The sequence below is a fragment of the Salmo salar genome, chromosome 14 (assembly GCF_965601325.2).
Source record: "Salmo salar chromosome 14, fSalSal1, whole genome shotgun sequence".
NCBI lineage: Eukaryota > Metazoa > Chordata > Actinopteri > Salmoniformes > Salmonidae > Salmo > Salmo salar.
In genome coordinates this window covers 50,357,276-50,376,365 of record NC_138304.1, presented here as the reverse complement: position 1 = coordinate 50,376,365, position 19,090 = coordinate 50,357,276, and the positions used below count along the sequence as shown (strand labels likewise).

At 43.7% G+C, this 19,090-nt stretch overlaps 1 protein-coding gene across 2 annotated transcripts in view; it reads left to right on the top strand.

Moving 5' to 3' along the window:
- The window catches only part of LOC106569796 (retinal-specific phospholipid-transporting ATPase ABCA4), an 85,149-nt gene that overhangs the window by 63,903 nt on the left and 2,156 nt on the right, over nucleotides 1-19,090 (top strand). For both annotated transcript variants that reach the window (XM_045694487.2, XM_045694486.2), the window contains 16 exons: nucleotides 1,716-1,748; nucleotides 2,910-3,015; nucleotides 3,318-3,392; nucleotides 4,486-4,655; nucleotides 5,925-6,102; nucleotides 10,267-10,382; nucleotides 10,693-10,840; nucleotides 11,699-11,822; nucleotides 12,061-12,190; nucleotides 12,426-12,546; nucleotides 12,792-12,854; nucleotides 12,971-13,077; nucleotides 13,306-13,447; nucleotides 13,735-13,869; nucleotides 15,893-15,996; nucleotides 16,554-16,646. In XM_045694487.2, the coding sequence (XP_045550443.2) occupies nucleotides 1,716-1,748; nucleotides 2,910-3,015; nucleotides 3,318-3,392; nucleotides 4,486-4,655; nucleotides 5,925-6,102; nucleotides 10,267-10,382; nucleotides 10,693-10,840; nucleotides 11,699-11,822; nucleotides 12,061-12,190; nucleotides 12,426-12,546; nucleotides 12,792-12,854; nucleotides 12,971-13,077; nucleotides 13,306-13,447; nucleotides 13,735-13,869; nucleotides 15,893-15,996; nucleotides 16,554-16,646 (1,845 nt within the window). The remainder of the gene's footprint in view (nucleotides 1-1,715; nucleotides 1,749-2,909; nucleotides 3,016-3,317; nucleotides 3,393-4,485; nucleotides 4,656-5,924; nucleotides 6,103-10,266; nucleotides 10,383-10,692; nucleotides 10,841-11,698; nucleotides 11,823-12,060; nucleotides 12,191-12,425; nucleotides 12,547-12,791; nucleotides 12,855-12,970; nucleotides 13,078-13,305; nucleotides 13,448-13,734; nucleotides 13,870-15,892; nucleotides 15,997-16,553; nucleotides 16,647-19,090) is intronic.

The window sequence follows — 19,090 nt, the reverse complement described above, 5'->3', positions numbered from 1 at the left end:
GGGGTGTCTCTGCATGGAACGGATTCCGACTTCTCTGATGACGGTCCGTCTTCGGTTACCGGGTGTAACTCTCTCGTTTCTCCTCACGATGTCAGTGTCCTTTCTTTTAGTGGTCTGTTTCCTCGCTCTGGGTTTTCGGAGGAGGGCTAAATCAGCCGTGTGGATGGTTCCAGAGTGGGAAGGAAAACAGTGTAGACACATGATTCCTTGGAGAGTGGTGACCGGGTAGTCCTGCTTGAAATCACCCACTTTAGATTCAGCTACTCGTCCGTAGCATAGGTTGTTAAAAGATTCCTTTTGTCTTCTTCAACCTCGTGTTGCGTTTTGGGTTTGCTGATCACTCAGACCTTGGCTGCAGCATGTCAGGGTCACTTAGTCTAATATGTCCATTTTTAACTCACATGTTTTATACCCTTGGGTCAGAAATGGGCGTTTCTACCTTTAGGGCAAGTTCTCTGGGTGTAACTAGTTACGAAGGCTGGAGGTCTGGATTTAGCTAGTTACGAGGCTGGAGGTCTAGATTTAACTAGTTGAGAGGCTGGAGGTCTGGATTTAATTAGTTACGAGTCTGGAGGTCTAGATTTAACTAGTTACGAGTCTGGAGGTCTGGATTTAACTAATTAAGAGGCTGGAGGTCTGGATTTAACTAGTTACGAGACTGGAGGTCTGGATTTAACTAGTTACGAGGCTGGAGGTCTAGATTTAACTAGTTACGAGGCTGGAGGTCTGGATTTAACTAGTTACGAGGCTGGAGGTCTAGATTTAACTAGTTACGAGAATGGAGGTCTGGATTTAACTAGTTACGAGGCTGGAGGTCTGGATTTAACTAGTTACGAGGCCGGAGGTCTGGATTTAACTAGTTACGAGTCTGGAGGTCTGGATTTAACTAGTTACGAGTCTGGAGGTCTGGATTTAGCTAGTTACGAGGCTGGAGGTCTAGATTTAACTAGTTACGAGTCTGGAGGTCTGGATTTAACTAGTTACGAGTCTGGAGGTCTGGATTTAACTAGTTACGAGTCTGGAGGTCTAGATTTAACTAGTTACGAGTCTGAAGGTCTGGATTTAACTAGTTACGAGTCTGGAGGTCTGGATTTAACTAGTTACGAGGCCGGAGGTCTGGATTTAACTAGTTACGAGGCCGGAGGTCTGGATTTAACTAGTTACGAGACCGGAGGTCTGCATTTAACTAGTTACGAGGGCGGAGGTCTGGATTTGACTAGTTACGAGCCCGGAGGTCTGGATTTGACTCAGACCCAATTTAGACAACTAACTTCACATTTCATCTTTACAAAAACATTCTGTTTGATCTGGACATTTTCTACATAACGTACAGTATGCCAACATCAAGTACATTAATTTTCATATTCCATCTATCGTCATTACCACCATTGTGGCTGACGAAACCTATTGTCCCAAAGTCCATTTATTGCATGTTAATGTTCTGAGGCCGGTTCTCCATAGTGAGAGTACAAAGGAATTTTGTCTGCTGCCTTAAGATTTACAATGGGTGTGAGGTGTCATAAAATCCCCCATCTCCATACCTCTCGATCTCTTCCCCTCTAGTGGGTGTGAGAGATCTCTCTGTAGGATTGTGGTCCATGGAAAGCTGACCCGAGCAGGCCAGTCATGACGCTATCATCCATGTCAAACAGCAGAAGTCATCTGATGATATTTTAATCTGTAAGTCATTTTATTATTTTGTTTTCCACTTCCAGTTTGAAGAGCAAATACTGGGTGAATGAACAAAGGTATGCTTTTATTTATTTTCTAAACATACCTCATAGCAAACTAAATATCAGTTTTAGTTTAGCTTATTTGTCATACACTGTTTCACACTCTAGTAGAAATGATGATTATTGTCTCGGAGGATTTTGTGTAATATGTCTGGATCCTCTTCAGGTCAGGAGGCCTGTCTGTTGGAGGGGTTGTCTGTTGGAGACCTGTCTGTTGGAGGGGTTGCCTGTTGGAGGGGTTGTCTGTTGGAGGGGTTGTCTGTTGGAGGCCTGTCTGTTGGAGGGGTTGTCTGTTGGAGGGGTTGTCTGTTGGAGGCCTGTCTGTTGGAGGGGTTGTCTGTTGGAGGGGTTGTCTGTTGGAGGCCTGTCTATTGGAGGGGTTGTCTGTTGGAGGGGTTGTCTGTTGGAGGCCTGTCCGTTGGAGGGGTTGTCTGTTGGAGGCCTGTCTGTTGGAGGGGTTGTCTGTTGGAGGGGTTGTCTGTTGGAGGCCTGTCTGTTGGAGGAGTTGTCTGTTGGAGGGGTTGTCTGTTGGAGGCCTGTCTGTTGGAGTGGTTGTCTGTTGGAGGGGTTGTCTGTTGGAGGGGTTGTCTGTTGGAGGCCTGTCTGTTGGAGTGGTTGTCTGCTGGAGGGGTTGTCTGTTGGAGGGGTTGTCCATTGGAGGCCTGTCTGTTGGAGGGTTGTCTGTTGGAGGGTTGTCTGTTGGAGGCCTGTCTGTTGGTCTGTTGGAGGCCTGTCTGTTGGAGGCCTGTCTGTTGGAGGCCTGTCTGTTGGAGGGGTTGTCTGTTGGAGGCCTGTCTGTTGGAGGGGTTGTCTGTTGGAGGGGTTGTCTGTTGGAGGCCTGTCTGTTGGAGGGGTTGTCTGTTGGAGGGGTTGTCTGTTGGAGGGGTTGTCTGTTGAAGGGGTTGTCTGTTGGAGGGGTTGTCCATTGGAGGCCTGTCTGTTGGAGGCCTGTCTGTTGGAGGCCTGTCTGTTGGAGGGTTGTCTGTTGGAGGGGTTGTCTGTTGGAGGCCTGTCTGTTGGAGGGTTGTCTGTTGGAGGGGTTGTCTGTTGGAGGCCTGTCTGTTGGAGGCCTGTCTGTTGGAGGGTTGTCTGTTGGAGGGTTGTCTGTTGGAGGCCTGTCTGTTGGAGGCCTGTCTGTTGGAGGGTTGTGTGTATGACTGTGTCGTTGATCCTCAGGTATGGAGGCCTGTCTGTTGGAGGTCAGCTGCCCATACTGGAAGTCAGCCCTAAACAGATACAGGATACCCTCTCTCAACTGATGAAGATGCTCAACGTCACTGGGGTATTGATCACTACATACCTGGCCTAGTGGGTCACGGCTCTGGAGCACAGGAGGCTGGTGGCACCTTCATTAGGGAGGAAGGGATCATAGTAATGTCTGGAGTGGAATAAAATGAATGGTATCAAACACATTTTCCGTTCCATTTACTCCATTCCAGACATTATTATGAACTGTCCTTCCTTTCACCCGCCTTCTTGGCTCTGGAGGGATGGAGCTTGAATCAGTAGTAGTAGTGGTAGGAATTAAGTGAGTGTGATTTACAGTTGGCTCAGTTACACAATATTGTTTTATAATTCCGGCAGGGTCCCTACACAAAGCTATCGCTGCAGGAGATTGGACCTTTCCTCAGATACATGGAAAGTGAATACAATGTCAAAGTAAGTTAGTTACTGGCTGTCATATACCTCTGAATCATGATGTGATATTATCATGTTACCTGAGACATTATATTGAAAAACACATATATTATTTTAATTTTAAACTCTTTTATTTGTATTTGTTTTGGTATGTACACCGCCGTTCAAAGTTTGGGGTCACTTAGAAATGTCCTTGTTTTTGAAAGAAAAGCACATTTTTGGTCTATTAAAATAACATCAAATTGATCAGAAATACAGTGAAGACATTGTTAGTGTTTTGCGGGTACTATTTAATGAAGCTGCCAGTTAAGGACTTGTGAGGTGTCTGTTTCTCTAACTATACACTCTAATGTACTTGTCCTCTTGCTCAGTTGTGCAACGGGGCCTCCCACTCCTCTTTCTATTCTGCTTAGAGTCAGTTTGCGCTGTTCTGTGAAGGGAGTAGTACACAGCGTTGTACGAGATCTTCACTTTCTTGGAAATTTCTCGCATGGAATAGCCTTCATTTCTCAGAACAAGAATAGACTGACGAGTTTCAGAAGAAAGTTCTTTGTTTATGGCCATTTTGAGCCTGTAATCGAACCCACAAACGCTGATGCTCCAGATACTCAACTAGTCTAAAGAAGGCCAGTTTTATTGCTTCTTTAATCAGAAAAACAGTTTTCAGCTGTGCTAACATAATTGCAGAAGGGTTTTCTAATGATCAATTAGCCGTTTAAAATGATAAACTTGGATTAGCAAACACAACGTGCCATTGGAACACAGGAGTGATGGTTGCTGATAATGGGCCTCTGTACACCTATGTAGATATTCCATAAAATATCAGCTGTTTCCAGCTACAATAGTCATTTATAACATTAACAATGTCTACACTATTTCTGATCAATTTGATGTTATTTTAATAGACAAAAAATGTGCTTTTCTTTCAAAAACAAGGACATTTCTAAGTGACCCCAAACTTTTGAATGGTAGTGTATATTACTCCATATTTCAAAATATAACAACAAAAAAACATCATAAATTGAACGTGCCTCTAATCCCATCCAGGTAATCATTTTTTTTTTTTTTTACAAAATGTGTTGTATATTGAACGCAACTCTGCTCCCCAAACCAGGTCTGGTACAACAACAAAGGCTGGCACGCCATGGTGGCCTTCATGAATGTGGCCAACAATGCCATTCTGAGGGCCCACCTGCCTCGTAACGTTGACCCCATGCAGTACGGCATCACAGCCATCAACCACCCCCTCAACCTCACCAAGGAACAGCTGTCTGAAGTCACTGTGTAAGTTACGCTGGTTCCCTCTTTTAAAACAATACAAGAACTAATCACAAGCTTGTGCTGAGCCAATTCAATGCTACGTTCTTCATTCCGTCAGGGGTCATGAAGAGGATTTTTCCAGTTCATACATTGTGGCTTAGAGCCTTTTAGGGGCGGCAGGTAGCCTGGCGGGTAGGAACGTTGGGCCAGTAACCAAAAGGTTGCTGGATCTAATCCCCGAGCTGACAAGGTACTAATCTGTCGTTCTGCCCCTGAGCAAGGCAGTTAACCCCACTGTTCCTTGGGCGCCAATGATGTGGATGTCGATTAAGGCAGCCTCCACCGCGCACCTCTCTGATTCAGAGGGGTTGGGTTAAATACGGAAGACACATTTCAGTTGAATACATTCAGTTGTACAACTGACTAGGCATCCCCTTTCCCCTATAGCTTGTGGGCTTTGTGTTGAATATGTTGACAATGTCTGTAAGTCATGTCCTCTCCCAGGTTATCTTCCTTCTACTCTGTGTCCCTGTCTGTCGCCTGGGATGACCATCTCTCTCTTATCTAACCTGTCTGTCCTCTAGGGTGACCATCTCTCTCTTATCTAACCTGTCTGTCCTCTAGGGTGACCATCTAACCTGTCTGTCCTCTAGGGTGACCATCTAACCTGTCTCTCTCCTCTCCCAGGTTATCTTCCTTCTACTATGTGTCCCTGTCTGTCGCCTAGGGTGACCATCTCTCTCTTATCTAACCTGTCTGTCCTCTAGGGTGACCATCTAACCTGTCTGTCCTCTAGGGTGACCATCTAACCTGTCTGTCCTCTAGGGTGACCATCTAACCTGTCTCTCTCCTCTCCCAGGTTATCTTCCTTCTACTATGTGTCCCTGTCAGTCGCCTAGGGTGACCATCTCTCTCTTATCTAACCTGTCTGTCTCTCCTCTCCCAGGTTATCTTCCTTCTACTATGTGTCTGTCTGTCTGTGTCCCTGTCTGTCGCCTAGGGTGACCATCTCTCTGTTATCTAACCTGTCTGTCCTCTAGGGTGACAGCTATCTGTTATCTAACCTGTCTCTCTCTCTCCTCTCCCAGGTTGAAGACATCGGTAGACCTGGTGACAGCTATCTGTTATCTAACCTGTCTCTCTCTCTCCTCTCCCAGGTTGAAGACATCAGTAGACCTGGTGACAGCTATCTGTTATCTAACCTGTCTCTCTCTCCTCTCCCAGGTTGAAGACATCAGTAGACCTGGTGACAGCTATCTGTTATCTTACCTGTCTCTCTCTCTCCTCTCCCAGGTTGAAGACATCGGTAGACGCGGTGACAGCTATCTGTGTGATCTTTGCCATGTCCTTCATCCCAGCCTCGTTTGTCCTCTACCTGATCCAGGAGAGAGTAACCAAGGCTAAACACCTCCAGTTCGTCAGCGGGGTCAGCCCCCTTGTCTACTGGTTAGCCAACTTCTTCTGGGACATGGTACGTCTTTTAATGAATCAATAAATTGTTATTTATGAAGCCCTTTTTTATACCGTTATTTGTGACGAAAGTGCTTTACAGTAACCTGACCTAGACCCACAAAAGAGTAAGTAACAGTTACAGGAAGAAACCTGGAGAGGAACTACACTCTTATGTAGCATGCTGTTCTTAATCAGTGTCTCTCTCCTGTTTCTAGAGCATGGAATTCAAATCAAATTTTATTTGTCACATGCGCCGAATACATCAGGTGTAGACCTTAACGTGAAATGCTTACTTACAAGCCCTTAAACAACAATGTAGTTTTAAGAAAATAGAGTCAAGAAAATATTTGCTAAATAAACTAAAGTAAAAAATAAATAAAATAAAAATAACACAATAAAATAACAATAATGAGGCTATATACAGGGGGTACCGTTACCGAGTCAATGTGCGGGGGTACTGGTTAGTCGAGGTCATTTGTACATGTAGGTAGGGGTAAAGTGACTGCATAGATAATAAACAGCGAGTAGCAGCACAATAAGTTGGGTGAATTTTGGCCCATTCCTCCTGACAGAGCTGGTGTAACAGAGACAGGTTTGTAGGCCTCCTTGCTCGCACACGCTTTTTCAGTTCTGACCACAACTTATTGTGGGAAGCTTGTGGAAGGCTACCCGAAACGTTTGACCCAAGTTAAACAATTTAAAGGTAATGCTACCAAATAGTAATTGAGTGTATGTAAACTTCTGACCCACTGGGAATGTGATGAAATAAATAAAAGCTGAAATAAATCATTCTCTCTACTATTATTCTGACATTTCACATTCTTAAAATAAACTGGTGATCCTACCTGACCTAAGACAGGGAATTTTTACTAGGATTAAATATCGGTAATGGTGAAAATCTGAGTTTAAATGTATTTGGCTTAGGTATATTTAAACTTCCGACTTCAGCTGTAGGTGTTCCTTTTGTCTAGGTGGGAAAGGGCGGTGTGGAGTGAGATTGATATTGCGTCATCTGTGGGTCTGTTTAGGCCGTATTTGCATACGGCCTAAACATTTGTGGTTCTAGGGTTTCCGGGATGATGTTGTAGATGTGAGCCATGACCATCCTTTCAAAGCACTTCATGACTACAGACGCGATTGCTACGGGGCAGTTGTCATTTAGGCAGGTTACCTTCGCTTCCTTGGGCAAAGGGACTATGGTGGTCTGCTTGAAACATGTAGGTATTAGACTCGGTCAGGGATAGGTTGAAAATGTCAGTGAAGATACTTGACAGTTGGTCTGTGCATGCTCTGAGAACAAGTCCTGGTAATCCGTCATTTACGGCCTTGTAGGGGTAGCCATGCTTTCCACCTGGCTACCCCTACCCCGGGCCATCATCTCAGCAGCCCCTGCAGCAACTTGCCCAACCCCCCCCCGCTTCTCCTTCAACCAAATCCAGATAGCTGATGTTCTGAAAGAGCTGCAAAATCTGAATCCCTACAAATCGGCCGGGCTAGACAATCTGGACCCTCTCTTTCTAAAATGATCCGCCGAAATTGTTGCAACCCCTATTACTTGCATATTCAACCTCTCTTTCGTGTTGTCTGAGATCCCCAAAGATTGAAAAGCTGCTGCGGTCATCCCTCTCTTCAAAAGGGGAGGCACTCTAGACCCAGACTGTTATAGACCTATATCCATCCTGCCCTGCCTTTCTAAAATCTTCTAAGCCAAATTAACAAACAGATCACCGACCATTTTGAATCCCACCGTACCTTCTCCGCTATGCAGTCTGGTTTCCGAGCTGGTGTACCTCAGCCATGCTCAAGGTCCTAAACGATATCATAACTGCTATCGATAAAAGACGGTACTGTGCAGCCGTCTTCATTGACCTGGCCAAGGCTTTCGACTCTGTCAATCACCGCATTCTTATCGGCAGACTCAATAGCCTTGGCTTCTCAAATGACTGCCTCGCCTAGTTCGCCAACTACTTCTCAGATAGAGTTCAGTGTGTCAAATCGGAGGGCCTGTTGTCTGGACCTCTGGGAGTCTCTATGGGGGTGCCACAGGATTCAATTCTCAGGCCGACTCTTTTCTCTGTATATATCAATGATGTCGCTCTTGCTGCTGGTGATTCTCTGATCCACCTCTACACAGACGACACCATTCTGTATACATCTGGCCCTTCTTTGGACACTGTGCTAACAAACCTCCAAACGAGCTTCAACGCCATACAACTCTCCTTCCTTGGCCTCCAACTGCTCTTAAATACCAATAAAACTAAGTGCATGCTCTTCAACCGATTGCTGCCCGCCCTCCTGCCCAACTAGAATCACTACTCTTGTCACGTCCTGACCAGTATAAGGTTAATTGGTATTGTAGTTTGGTCAGGACGTGGCAGAGGGTATTCGTTTTATGTGGTTCGGGGTGGTGTGTTTTGTTGAAGGGGCATTTGGTTTAAGTATTCCGGGGTTTTTGGGCACTGTTTGGTTTTCAGGTATTCTATGATTTGTCTAGTATGTCTGTTTCTATGTTTGGTTAATTGGGGTTGGGACTCTCAGTTGAAGGCAGGTGTTGTCTATCTGCCCTTGATTGAGAGTCCCATATATGAGGGTGTGTTTGTGTTTGTTATTTGTGGGTGATTGTTCTGTGTTGAGCCTATGCTTTGCCAGACTGTTGGTTGTTCGTTCATTCTCGTGGTTTGTTATTTTGGCATTCATTTTGAAAATAAATAAACGTCAAGATGAGCCTGCACTTACCTGCTGCGTTTTGGTCCTCCTTCACCGGTGACAACTCTGGACGGTTCTGACCTAGATTATGTGGACAACTACAAATACCTAGGTGTCTGGTTAGACTGTAAACTCTCTTTCCAGACTCACATTAAGCATCTCCAATCCAAAATTAAATCTAGAATCGGCTTCCTATTTCGCAACAAAGCCTCCTTCACTCATGTTGCCAAACATACCCTCGTAAAACTGACCATCCTACCAATCCTCGACTTCGACGATGTCATTTACAAAATAGCCCCCAACACTCTACTCAGCGAACTGGATGTAGTCTATCACAGTGCCATCCATTTTGTCACCAAAGCCCCATCTACTACCCACCACTGCGACCTGTACGCTCTCGTTGGCTGGCCCTCACTATATATCCGTCGCCAAACCCAGCTCATCTATAAGTCTTTGCTAGGTAAAGCCCCACCTTATCTCAGCTCACTGGTCACCATAGCAGCACCCTCCCGTAGCAGGCGCTCCAGCAGGTATATTGCACTGGTCATCCCCAAAGCCAACATCTCCTTTGTCCGCTTTTCCTTCCAGTTCTCTGCTGCCAATGACTGGAACGAATTGCAAAAATCACTGAAGCTGGAGTCTTATATCTCCCTCTCTAACTTTAAGCCTCAGCTGTCTGAGCAGCTTACCGATCACTGTACTTGTACACAGCCAATCTGTAAATAGCCCACCCAACTTCCTTATCCCCATATTATTATTTACCCTCTTGTTCTTTTGCACCTCAGTATCTCTACCTGCACATCATCATCTACACATCGATCACTCCAGTGTTAATGATAAATTGTAATTATTTTCACCTCTATGGCCTATTTATTGCCTACCTCCCTATTCTTCTAGATTTGCACACACTGTACATAGATTTTTCTATTTTTCTTTTCTATTGTGTTATTGACTGTACGTTTGTTTATGTGTAACTCTGTGTTGTCTTTTTTGTCGCACTGCTTTGCTTTATCTTGGCCAGGTCGCAGTTGTAAATGAGAACTTGTTCTCAACTGGTCTTTTAAATAAAGGTGAAATAAAAAAATGTATTTAAAAAATTGGCTTCGTGCTCTCATACTGGTGCTCTCATGCGTACTTCAGTGTTGATTTCCTTGAAGCGAGTATAAAAAGCATTTAGCCCGTCTGGTAGGCTCGCGGATACAAAGGTGTACACAGTGCAATGAAATGCTTACTTACCAACTGTATTGAATATTTTGAATTATGCCTTTTGTGATAGAAGTACCAAATTGTACATACAGCTGGACCCTGGGGCAAGTCTGAATAAGTATTTATTAGGTATAAAGCCATCACAGTTTCCCCCAACGCCTGGCGGCCATTCAAATTGAAATCTGATTGACGTGAACGTGTCAGTGACTTGTTTCACAAGGATTTCATCAATTGAAATGTTTTCCATATTTTCTATCTCCGGTCTTTCCAGATGAACTACTCTCTCAGTACAGCCATGGTGGTGGGGATCTTTGTGGCCTTCGACAAGAAGTGTTACACCTCATCCACCAACCTGCCAGCCCTGGTTCTCCTGCTCTTCCTGTATGGGTGAGTACTAGACATATGATTTGGGAAGCTTCTGTGTCCTGCTTATGAAGACTTTATGAATGCTGTATAAAGCCTTTATGAATGCTGTATAAAGACTTTGTAAGGTGTTGTTTGTTTTAGGTGGGACCACTCCTATGCTCTGCTTCAAACCCCCTTCTGATGTTCTAAATCTCTCTCTCTCTCTCTCTTACTCTATCTCTCTCCCTCTCTCTCTCTCTCTCTCTCTCCCTCTCTCTTCCCTCTCTCACTCTCTCTCTCTTACTCTCTCTCTCTCTTTTCCCTCTCTCTCTCACTGTCTCTCTCTCTCTAGGTGGTCAGTAACCCCCATGATGTACCCTATGTCATACATCTTTAACATCCCCAGTACAGCCTACGTCTCTCTGTCCTGCATCAACCTGTTCATCGGCATCAACAGCAGCGCCCTCACCTTCATATTGGAACTGTTCGAGAACAACCGGGTGAGGATGGGGGAGAGAGGGAGGGAGAGGCAGATTGTGTATGAGAGAGAAAGAGAGGGGGAGCAAGTCATGTTTAATTGTTGTTGTTTCTTGTATTGTTGTTGTTTATTGTTGAAGTTTATTGTAATGGTGTTGTTGTTTATTGTGTTGTTTACTGTATTGTTGTTGTTTGTTGTGTTGTTGTTTGTTGTGTTGATGTTGTTCTTGTTTATTGTGTTGTTTTTTATTGTGTTGATGTTGTTGATGTTTATTGTGTTGTTTTTTGTTGTGTTGCTGTTGTTCTTTATTGCATTGTTGTTGTTTATTGTGTTGTTGTTTATTGTGTTGTTGTTTGTTGTGTTGATGTTGTTGTTTATTGTGTTGTATTGTTGTTGTTGTTTACTTTATTGTTGTTTATTGTGTTGTTGTTTGTTATGTTGCTGTTGTTGTTGTTTATTGTGTTGTTGTTTATTGTGTTGTTGTTGTCATTTATTGTGTTGTTGTTTATTGTGTTGTCGTTGTTGTTTATTGTGTTGTTGTTGATTATTGTGTTGTTATTTGTTGTGTTGTTGTTGTTTATTGTATTGTTGTTGTTTATTTTGTTGTTGTTTATTGTGTTGTTTGTTGTGTTGTTGTTTATGTTATTGTTGTTGTTTATTGTGCTGTTGTTGTTTGTGTTGCCGTTGTTGTTTGTGTTATTTGTTGTGTTGATGTTGTTGTTGTTTATTGTATTGTTGTTGTTTACTGTGTTGTTGTTTATTGTGTTGTTGTTTGTTATTTTGTTGTTGTTGTTTATTGTATTGTTGTTGTTGTTTATTGTATTATTGTTGTTGTTGTTTATTGTGTTGTTGTTTATTGTATTGTTGTTGTGCTCCCCAGGCCTTGTTAGAGTTCAATGAGTGGCTGAAGAAAGGCCTCCTGGTGTTCCCTCACTTCTGTCTGGGCCGGGGGCTGATTGACATGGCTATGAACCAGGCGGTGACTGATGTCTATGCACACTTTGGTGAGCACAACATAGCTAGTGTTGTTATCTCTATGGCGCACAACACTTCCACACTCATCTATTCTCTAAACCTGCTCCAGCCTACAAGACTCCTGACTGAATATAAACTATTCTTTAAACCTCCTCCTCCAGCCTATTCATTCGGGCCCGTCTCTAGTCTGGTAACCAGATCTGTTTGTGCTTTAGCCAACTCTTCTGAGGATCGAGGCCTGGTACATTGTCCCATGTTGTGTTTCAGGTGAGGACCGTGCCTTGGATCCGTTCAAATGGGACTTTGTAGGGAAGAACCTGGCCTTCATGGCTATAGAGGGATGTGTCTATTTCCTCTTCACTATCCTCATAGAGTACCGCTTCTTCCTCGACCACTGGTGAGGAACTAGCTCCAATATCACCGTGTGGAAGGATTTTTTACAATTTTTTATCCGTCTTTGCACAATAGGAAATGAAAATCCCATTCACACTGAAAATTGACCTAATTTAGTGGGTCATTCAAGTTACAATCACACTTATCTCAAACTCTACGTACGTTTGGTGTGAAAAGGGGTTGTATTGATCAATCACTCAATCAATCAATCAGTCAATCAATCAATTATCCCCCTCAAGGTTATCAGACTTCCGAGGGCCCCCTCCTAAAGATGAGGATGAGGACGTGGCGGTGGAGAGAGAGAGGATCTATAACGGAGGGAACAAGAGTGACATCCTACAGATCAGAGACCTCTGCAAGGTTAACTATAATCTTGACCCTCTGAATACGACATAGGAGACCCCTCCATCACAACACTTGTCTTAACATACTTGTGCATACAGACTCCTCACAAATATCCGTTGTGTCAAATGCGGTGTGTAACCTACTAGGTCAAAGAGAGGAAACTGTGAGGACATATTGGATTTTAAGGCATGTGTTGTTACCTATATACTGTGAGTCTGTCCTCTGTACAAACGTACTCTGGTTCTTTGTCCTCTCTACAGACGTACTCTGGGAAGACGAGACAAGCGGTGAACAGGATCTGTGTGGGCGTGCCTGCAGGAGAGGTCTGCTCCCCCCCTCCCTTATAGTCCCTTTCACCTACCTTCTGCCCCACTTCATTTCTTTAACAGATTAGAGTGTTCCACCAGTCACTAGTCTGACCGTGTCTCTGTGCTGTCAGTGTTTTGGTCTGTTAGGAGTGAACGGAGCAGGGAAGACCACCACTTTCAAGATGTTGACTGGAGACACAGACGTTAGTTCTGGAGAGGCCACTGTCGCTGGATACAGGTACAACACATTGCAGGAATATGTGGGGGAAATAGTGTGTATTTGGACCCACCGTTCAGAAAAAGACTCAATGTTGTTGTAGTCATCCTGCGAAGCCACTGACAAACTGTGCAAGTATAGACCCGCCTTTTTGAATTTGAGTTTGAATCAACGTTTTTAGTGAATCCACACAATGCAGTAAAAAAAAAAAAGCCATGTCCAAGCAGCTGTTTCTCTGTGGTCACTCAGTATCCTGTCAGACATGTTGGACGTGCACCAGAACATGGGCTACTGCCCTCAGTTTGATGCTATAGACGACCTGCTGACAGGCAGGGAACATCTGTACCTCTACGCTCGCCTCCGAGGGGTCCCTGAGTCAGACATCAGCAGAGTGAGTAGAGATAGAAGATACTGTCTGTCTGTCTGTCTGTCTGTCTGTCTGTCTGTCTGTCTGTCTGTCTGTCTGTCTGTCTGTCTGTCTGTCTGTCTGTCTGTCTGTCTGTCTGTCTGTCTGTCTGTCTGTGTATTTTTGTGTGCATGAGTGTAGTGTACTGTATGTGTATATGTGCATACTGTATGTGTGTGTATGCAGGTGTGTGTATGTATTTGTGTTAACATGCATGTATTTTACCCTTTGCGTTTGTAACACATTCCGTACCTCTCCTGTCTCCCCACTAGGTGGCAGATTGGGGCATCCAGAAGCTTGGCCTATCAGAGTACGCTGGTCGCTGTGCAGGAACATACAGCGGAGGCAACAAAAGGAAACTCTCCACAGCCATCGCTATGATTGGCTGCCCAGCCCTGGTTCTACTGGTGAGTCAACCAATCAGTGGTTACCCCTACCATTGAAATGGCGGGGTAGGCTCCCGAACCAGCTATGATTGGCTGGTTATACTGGTGAGTCAGCCAATGGCATGGGGCTTTATTAATTCCCACATGTGCTTGTCTTTTGGACAGTGTGTGGGTGATATGTTTGTCCACTTGTGTAGGGCACCAAAAAGACCAGAGACAGAGGAAGGCTGGACATGGTGTGTGTTGTTTCATTACTTCCTTCCTGTGACAATATGGACAACTTATAGTTAGACAACATTAAAAATACAGTATGACTAAGTGTTATACATTAACACTATACATGCACTATACATGCACTATACATACACTATACATATACTATACATACAGTATACATATACAGTATACATATACTATACAGTATACATATACTATACATACACTATACATGCACTATACATGCACTATACATGCACTATACATATACTATACATACAGTATACATATACTATACATACACTATACATACACTATACAAATACTATACATACACTATACATATACTATACATACGCTATACATATACATACACTATACATACAATATACATACAGTATACATATACAGTATACATACAGTACACATACAGTAAAGATACAGAATACATACACTATACATAGAGTATACATACAGTATACACACATTATACATGCAGTATACATACAGTGTACATACACTATACTTACTGTATATATACAGTTTACATACACTATACATACCCTATACATACAGTATCATACAGTATAATACATACAGTATCATACATACAGTTTTCTTACAGTATACATACAGTGTACATACACTATACGTACAGTGTACATACAGTATACGTACAGTGTACATACAGTATATATACAGTGTACATACAGTATACATAGTGTATACATACACTGTACAAACAGTATAATACATACAGTATACATACACTGTACATACACTGTACATACAGTATACATACACTATACATACCCTATACATACAGTATCATACAGTATAATACATACAGTATACATACAGTATAATACATACAGTATACATACAGTATAATACACACAGTATCATACAGTATACATATACTATACATACAGTATCATACAGTATAATACATACAGTATAATACAGTATAATACATACAGTATACATACAGAATCATACAGTATAATACATACACTGTACATACACTATACATAAAGTATAATACAGTATAATACATACACTATACATACAGTATCATACAGTATAATACATACAGTATACATACAGTATAATATGGTATAATACAGTATAATACATACACTACACTTACACTATACATACACTATACATACAGTATAATACAGTATAATACATACACTACACATACAGTATAATAGAGTATAATACATACACTATACATACAGTATCATACAGTATAATACATACACTATACATACAGTATCATACAGTATAATACATACACTATACATACAGTATCTTACAGTATAATACATACACTATACATACAGTATCATACAGTATAATACATACACTATACATACAGTATCATACAGTATAATACATACACTATACATACAGTATACCATGTGCAGGCTTTTCTTTCTCCATCTACTGGTTGTTTAGACAGTCCTGTATTCTCATCCAGGCCGGTGTTTTGGCTAGTTTGTTTTTATGCAGAGATTTGTCAATGAAATGTTCTCTGCCTCCAGATGGGGAAACATATGCGTTCAGTCAGCTCCAGTTTAGAGAGGTTTATTCACTGGCAGGAGACTGGGCACAGTTCAGCTCATACTGCCACTACTGTGAAATGGCTGCCATATGCTAATGGTGATAAGACATTTAGTGTTCAGAGTTATGGTGTATAGGGCCCCAGTCCATCATGTTAACGTGTGTGTGTGTGTGTGTGTGTGTGTGTGTGTGTGTGTGTGTGTGTGTGTGTGTGTGTGTGTGTGTGTGTGTGTGTGTGTGTGTGTGTGTATCCTTATAGGATGAACCCACTACAGGTATGGACCCCCACTCCCGACGGTTCCTGTGGACTGCCATTATGAGCGTCATCCAGGACGGGAGGGCCGTGGTTTTGACATCACACAGGTACCCCTCACACATGCACACGCGCACACACACACACACACACACACACACACACACACACACACACACACACACACACACACACACACACACACACACACACACACACACAGCCCCTTCCCCTACACCTTCCATTACAAGTCCAGCCCAATGGGATTACTGTACCAGAACTAGTCTAGTTGGTGTTGATCCAAGACATAGCAACGTGGTACACATGGGTAATGTCATGTCAGTACACATGGGTAATGTCATGTCAGCAAACCAGATGCTACACTGGAGTGGCCAACTGCTTGTTTCACTGAAAAGAGAAATGGAGAGGGATGGAGGGAGGTAAGGAGGAAGGGAGGGAGGAAAGAAAGGAAGGAAGGAGGCAGGGAGGGAGGGAGGAAGGGAGGGAGGGAAGAATGGAAGGAGGGAAGAATGGACGGAGGGATGGAGGGAAGGGAGGGAGATCGACTGCCTGTCTGTCTCTGTCTGTTGACTGCCTGTCTGTCTCTGTCTGTTGACTGCCTGTCTGTCTCTGTCTATTGACTGCCTGTCTGTCTCTGTCTCCCCAGCATGGAGGAGTGTGAAGCTCTGTGCACTCGTTTGGCCATCATGGTCAACGGCACCTTCAAATGTCTGGGGACCATACAGCACCTCAAATACAAGTAGGTCTGTTACCATACAGCACCTCAAATACAAGTAGGTCTGTTACCATACAGCACCTCAAATACAAGTAGGTCTGTTACCATACAGCACCTCAAATACAAGTAGGTCTGTTACCATACTGTTACCATACAGCACCTCAAATACAAGTAGGTCTGTTACCATACTGTTACCATACAGCACCTCCAATACAAGTAGGTCTGTTACCATACTGTTACCATACAGCACCTCAAATACAAGTAGGTCTGTTACCATACTGTTACCATACAGCACCTCAAATACAAGTAGGTCTGTTACCATACTGTTACCATACAGCACCTCAAATACAAGTAGGTCTGTTACCATACTGTTACCATACAGCACCTCCAATACAAGTAACTCTGTCTTCCATGTTACATTGGCGCTCATCCTGCACTGGCCTCAGTATACCCATCACTCCCCAGACTCTGTCCCTACTGGTCATGTCCCAGGACAATTATTCCTATCTGTCTTGAAGGACCATAAAAAAAGAGGAAGATTTAACAACAATCACATAATTTCTAATTAAATTAGAAGAGAAATAACACATCTGGTTTGACAAGATCTAAATGAGTCACTGATCACAGTGCTTTCCACGTGGAGTAACCAGACAAATATAAAAAGTAGTCAGCAAGGGAGTTCTGGGCTGGGAGAGGATGGTGAAGTAGCCAGCCAGGGAGTTCTGGGCTGGGAGAGGATGGTGAAGTAGTCAGCCAGGGAGTTCTGGGCTGGGAGAGGATGGTGAAGTAGCCAGCCAGGGAGTTCTGGGCTGGGAGAGGATGGTGAAGTAGCCAGCCAGGGAGTTCTGGGCTGGGAGAGGATGGTGAAGTAGCCAGCCAGGGAGTTCTGGGCTGGGAGAGGATGGTGAAGTAGCCAGCCAGGGAGTTCTGGGCTGGGAGAGGATGGTGAAGTAGCCAGCCAGGGAGTTCTGGGCTGGGAGAGGATGGTGAATTAGCCAGCCAAGGGAGTTCTGGTCTGGGAGAGGATGGTGAAGTAGCCAGCCAGGGGAGTTCTGGGCTGGGAGAGAATGGCGAAGGATGCCCCCTGGGAGCTCTGTTCTGGTGACCTCTGGTGCATTCTAATGCCTTGATTCCATATCAAATACACATGATTGGTCCCGTGTGGCTCAGTTGGTAGAGCATGGTGTTTGCAACGCCAGGGTTGTGGATTCGATTCTGGTCCCCCGTGGGTTTGATTTCCACGGGGGACCAGTACGGAGAAAAATGTATGAAATGTATGCATTCACTACTGTAAGTCGCTCTGGATAAGAGCGTCTGCTAAATGACTAAAATGTAAATGTACTTTGAAGCTAGAATCCTTAGTTGCTACATCAGTCTTTGGACTTATAAATTAATAAATGAATCCATTGATTGTTGAAGAATGTAACTTATAAATGTCTCATGAGCTTAGTTCAACTGTCGTACCCCATCAGAATACAAATGATGAGCTTGTTTTACTACAATGTTTGTAAACAATTTAAACAAACACCGTATAGCCTCAAAACCTGGTTAATTAAAACTATCATTTTTATATCATGGATGGTCAGACCTTGCATCCATTGCTTTGTCTACGAATATGAGTGGTTACATTTCTCCAGTCCCATCCCTCAGCTGTTTACCAAAACAACACGCTTTTTAATTGTTTCAATTAAAGACTCAGATTGGTCAAATGAATTGTGGTTTTGAGTAGAAAGACATGACTTCGTAGTATTTGAAGCCCCCAGTGGAAAAGCACAGGTTTGTAAAAAGTTAACGTCATGTTACTTGTATTGTATTATTCAAGATATTGCTATATGTCTACTGATTTAATTAAAGTGTTGACGATGGAGAAGTTAACTGCTGCTTTCTGTCTAGCAAAGCCCATGTTTAATACCTGCTTCATTCATCAATCACACCTGTTGGTCTATTCATGGGCACCTGACTTCCTCCACTGTCTCTCCCTCTCCTCTCCTCTCCAGGTTTGGTGATGGCTACGTGGTGACCTCTCCCTCTCCTCTCCTCTCCAGGTTTGGTGATGGCTACGTGGTGATCTCTCTCTCCCTCTTCTCTCCAGGTTTGGTGATGGCTACGTGGTGACCTCTCTCTCCCTCTCCTCTCCAGGTTTGGTGATGGCTATGTGGTGACCTCTCTCTCCCTCTCCTCTCCAGGTTTGGTGATGGCTACGTGGTGACCTCTCTCTCCCTCTCCTCTCCAGGTTTGGTGATGGCTACGTGGTGACCTCTCTCTCCCTCTTCTCTCCAGGTTTGGTGATGGCTACGTGGTGACCTCTCTCTCCCTCTCCTCTCCAGGTTTGGTGATGGCTACGTGGTGACCTCTCTCTCCCTCCCCTCTCCAGGTTTGGTGATGGCTATGTGGTGACCTCTCTCTCCCTCTTCTCTCCAGGTTTGGTGATGGCTACGTGATGACCTCTCTCTCCCTCTTCTCTCCAG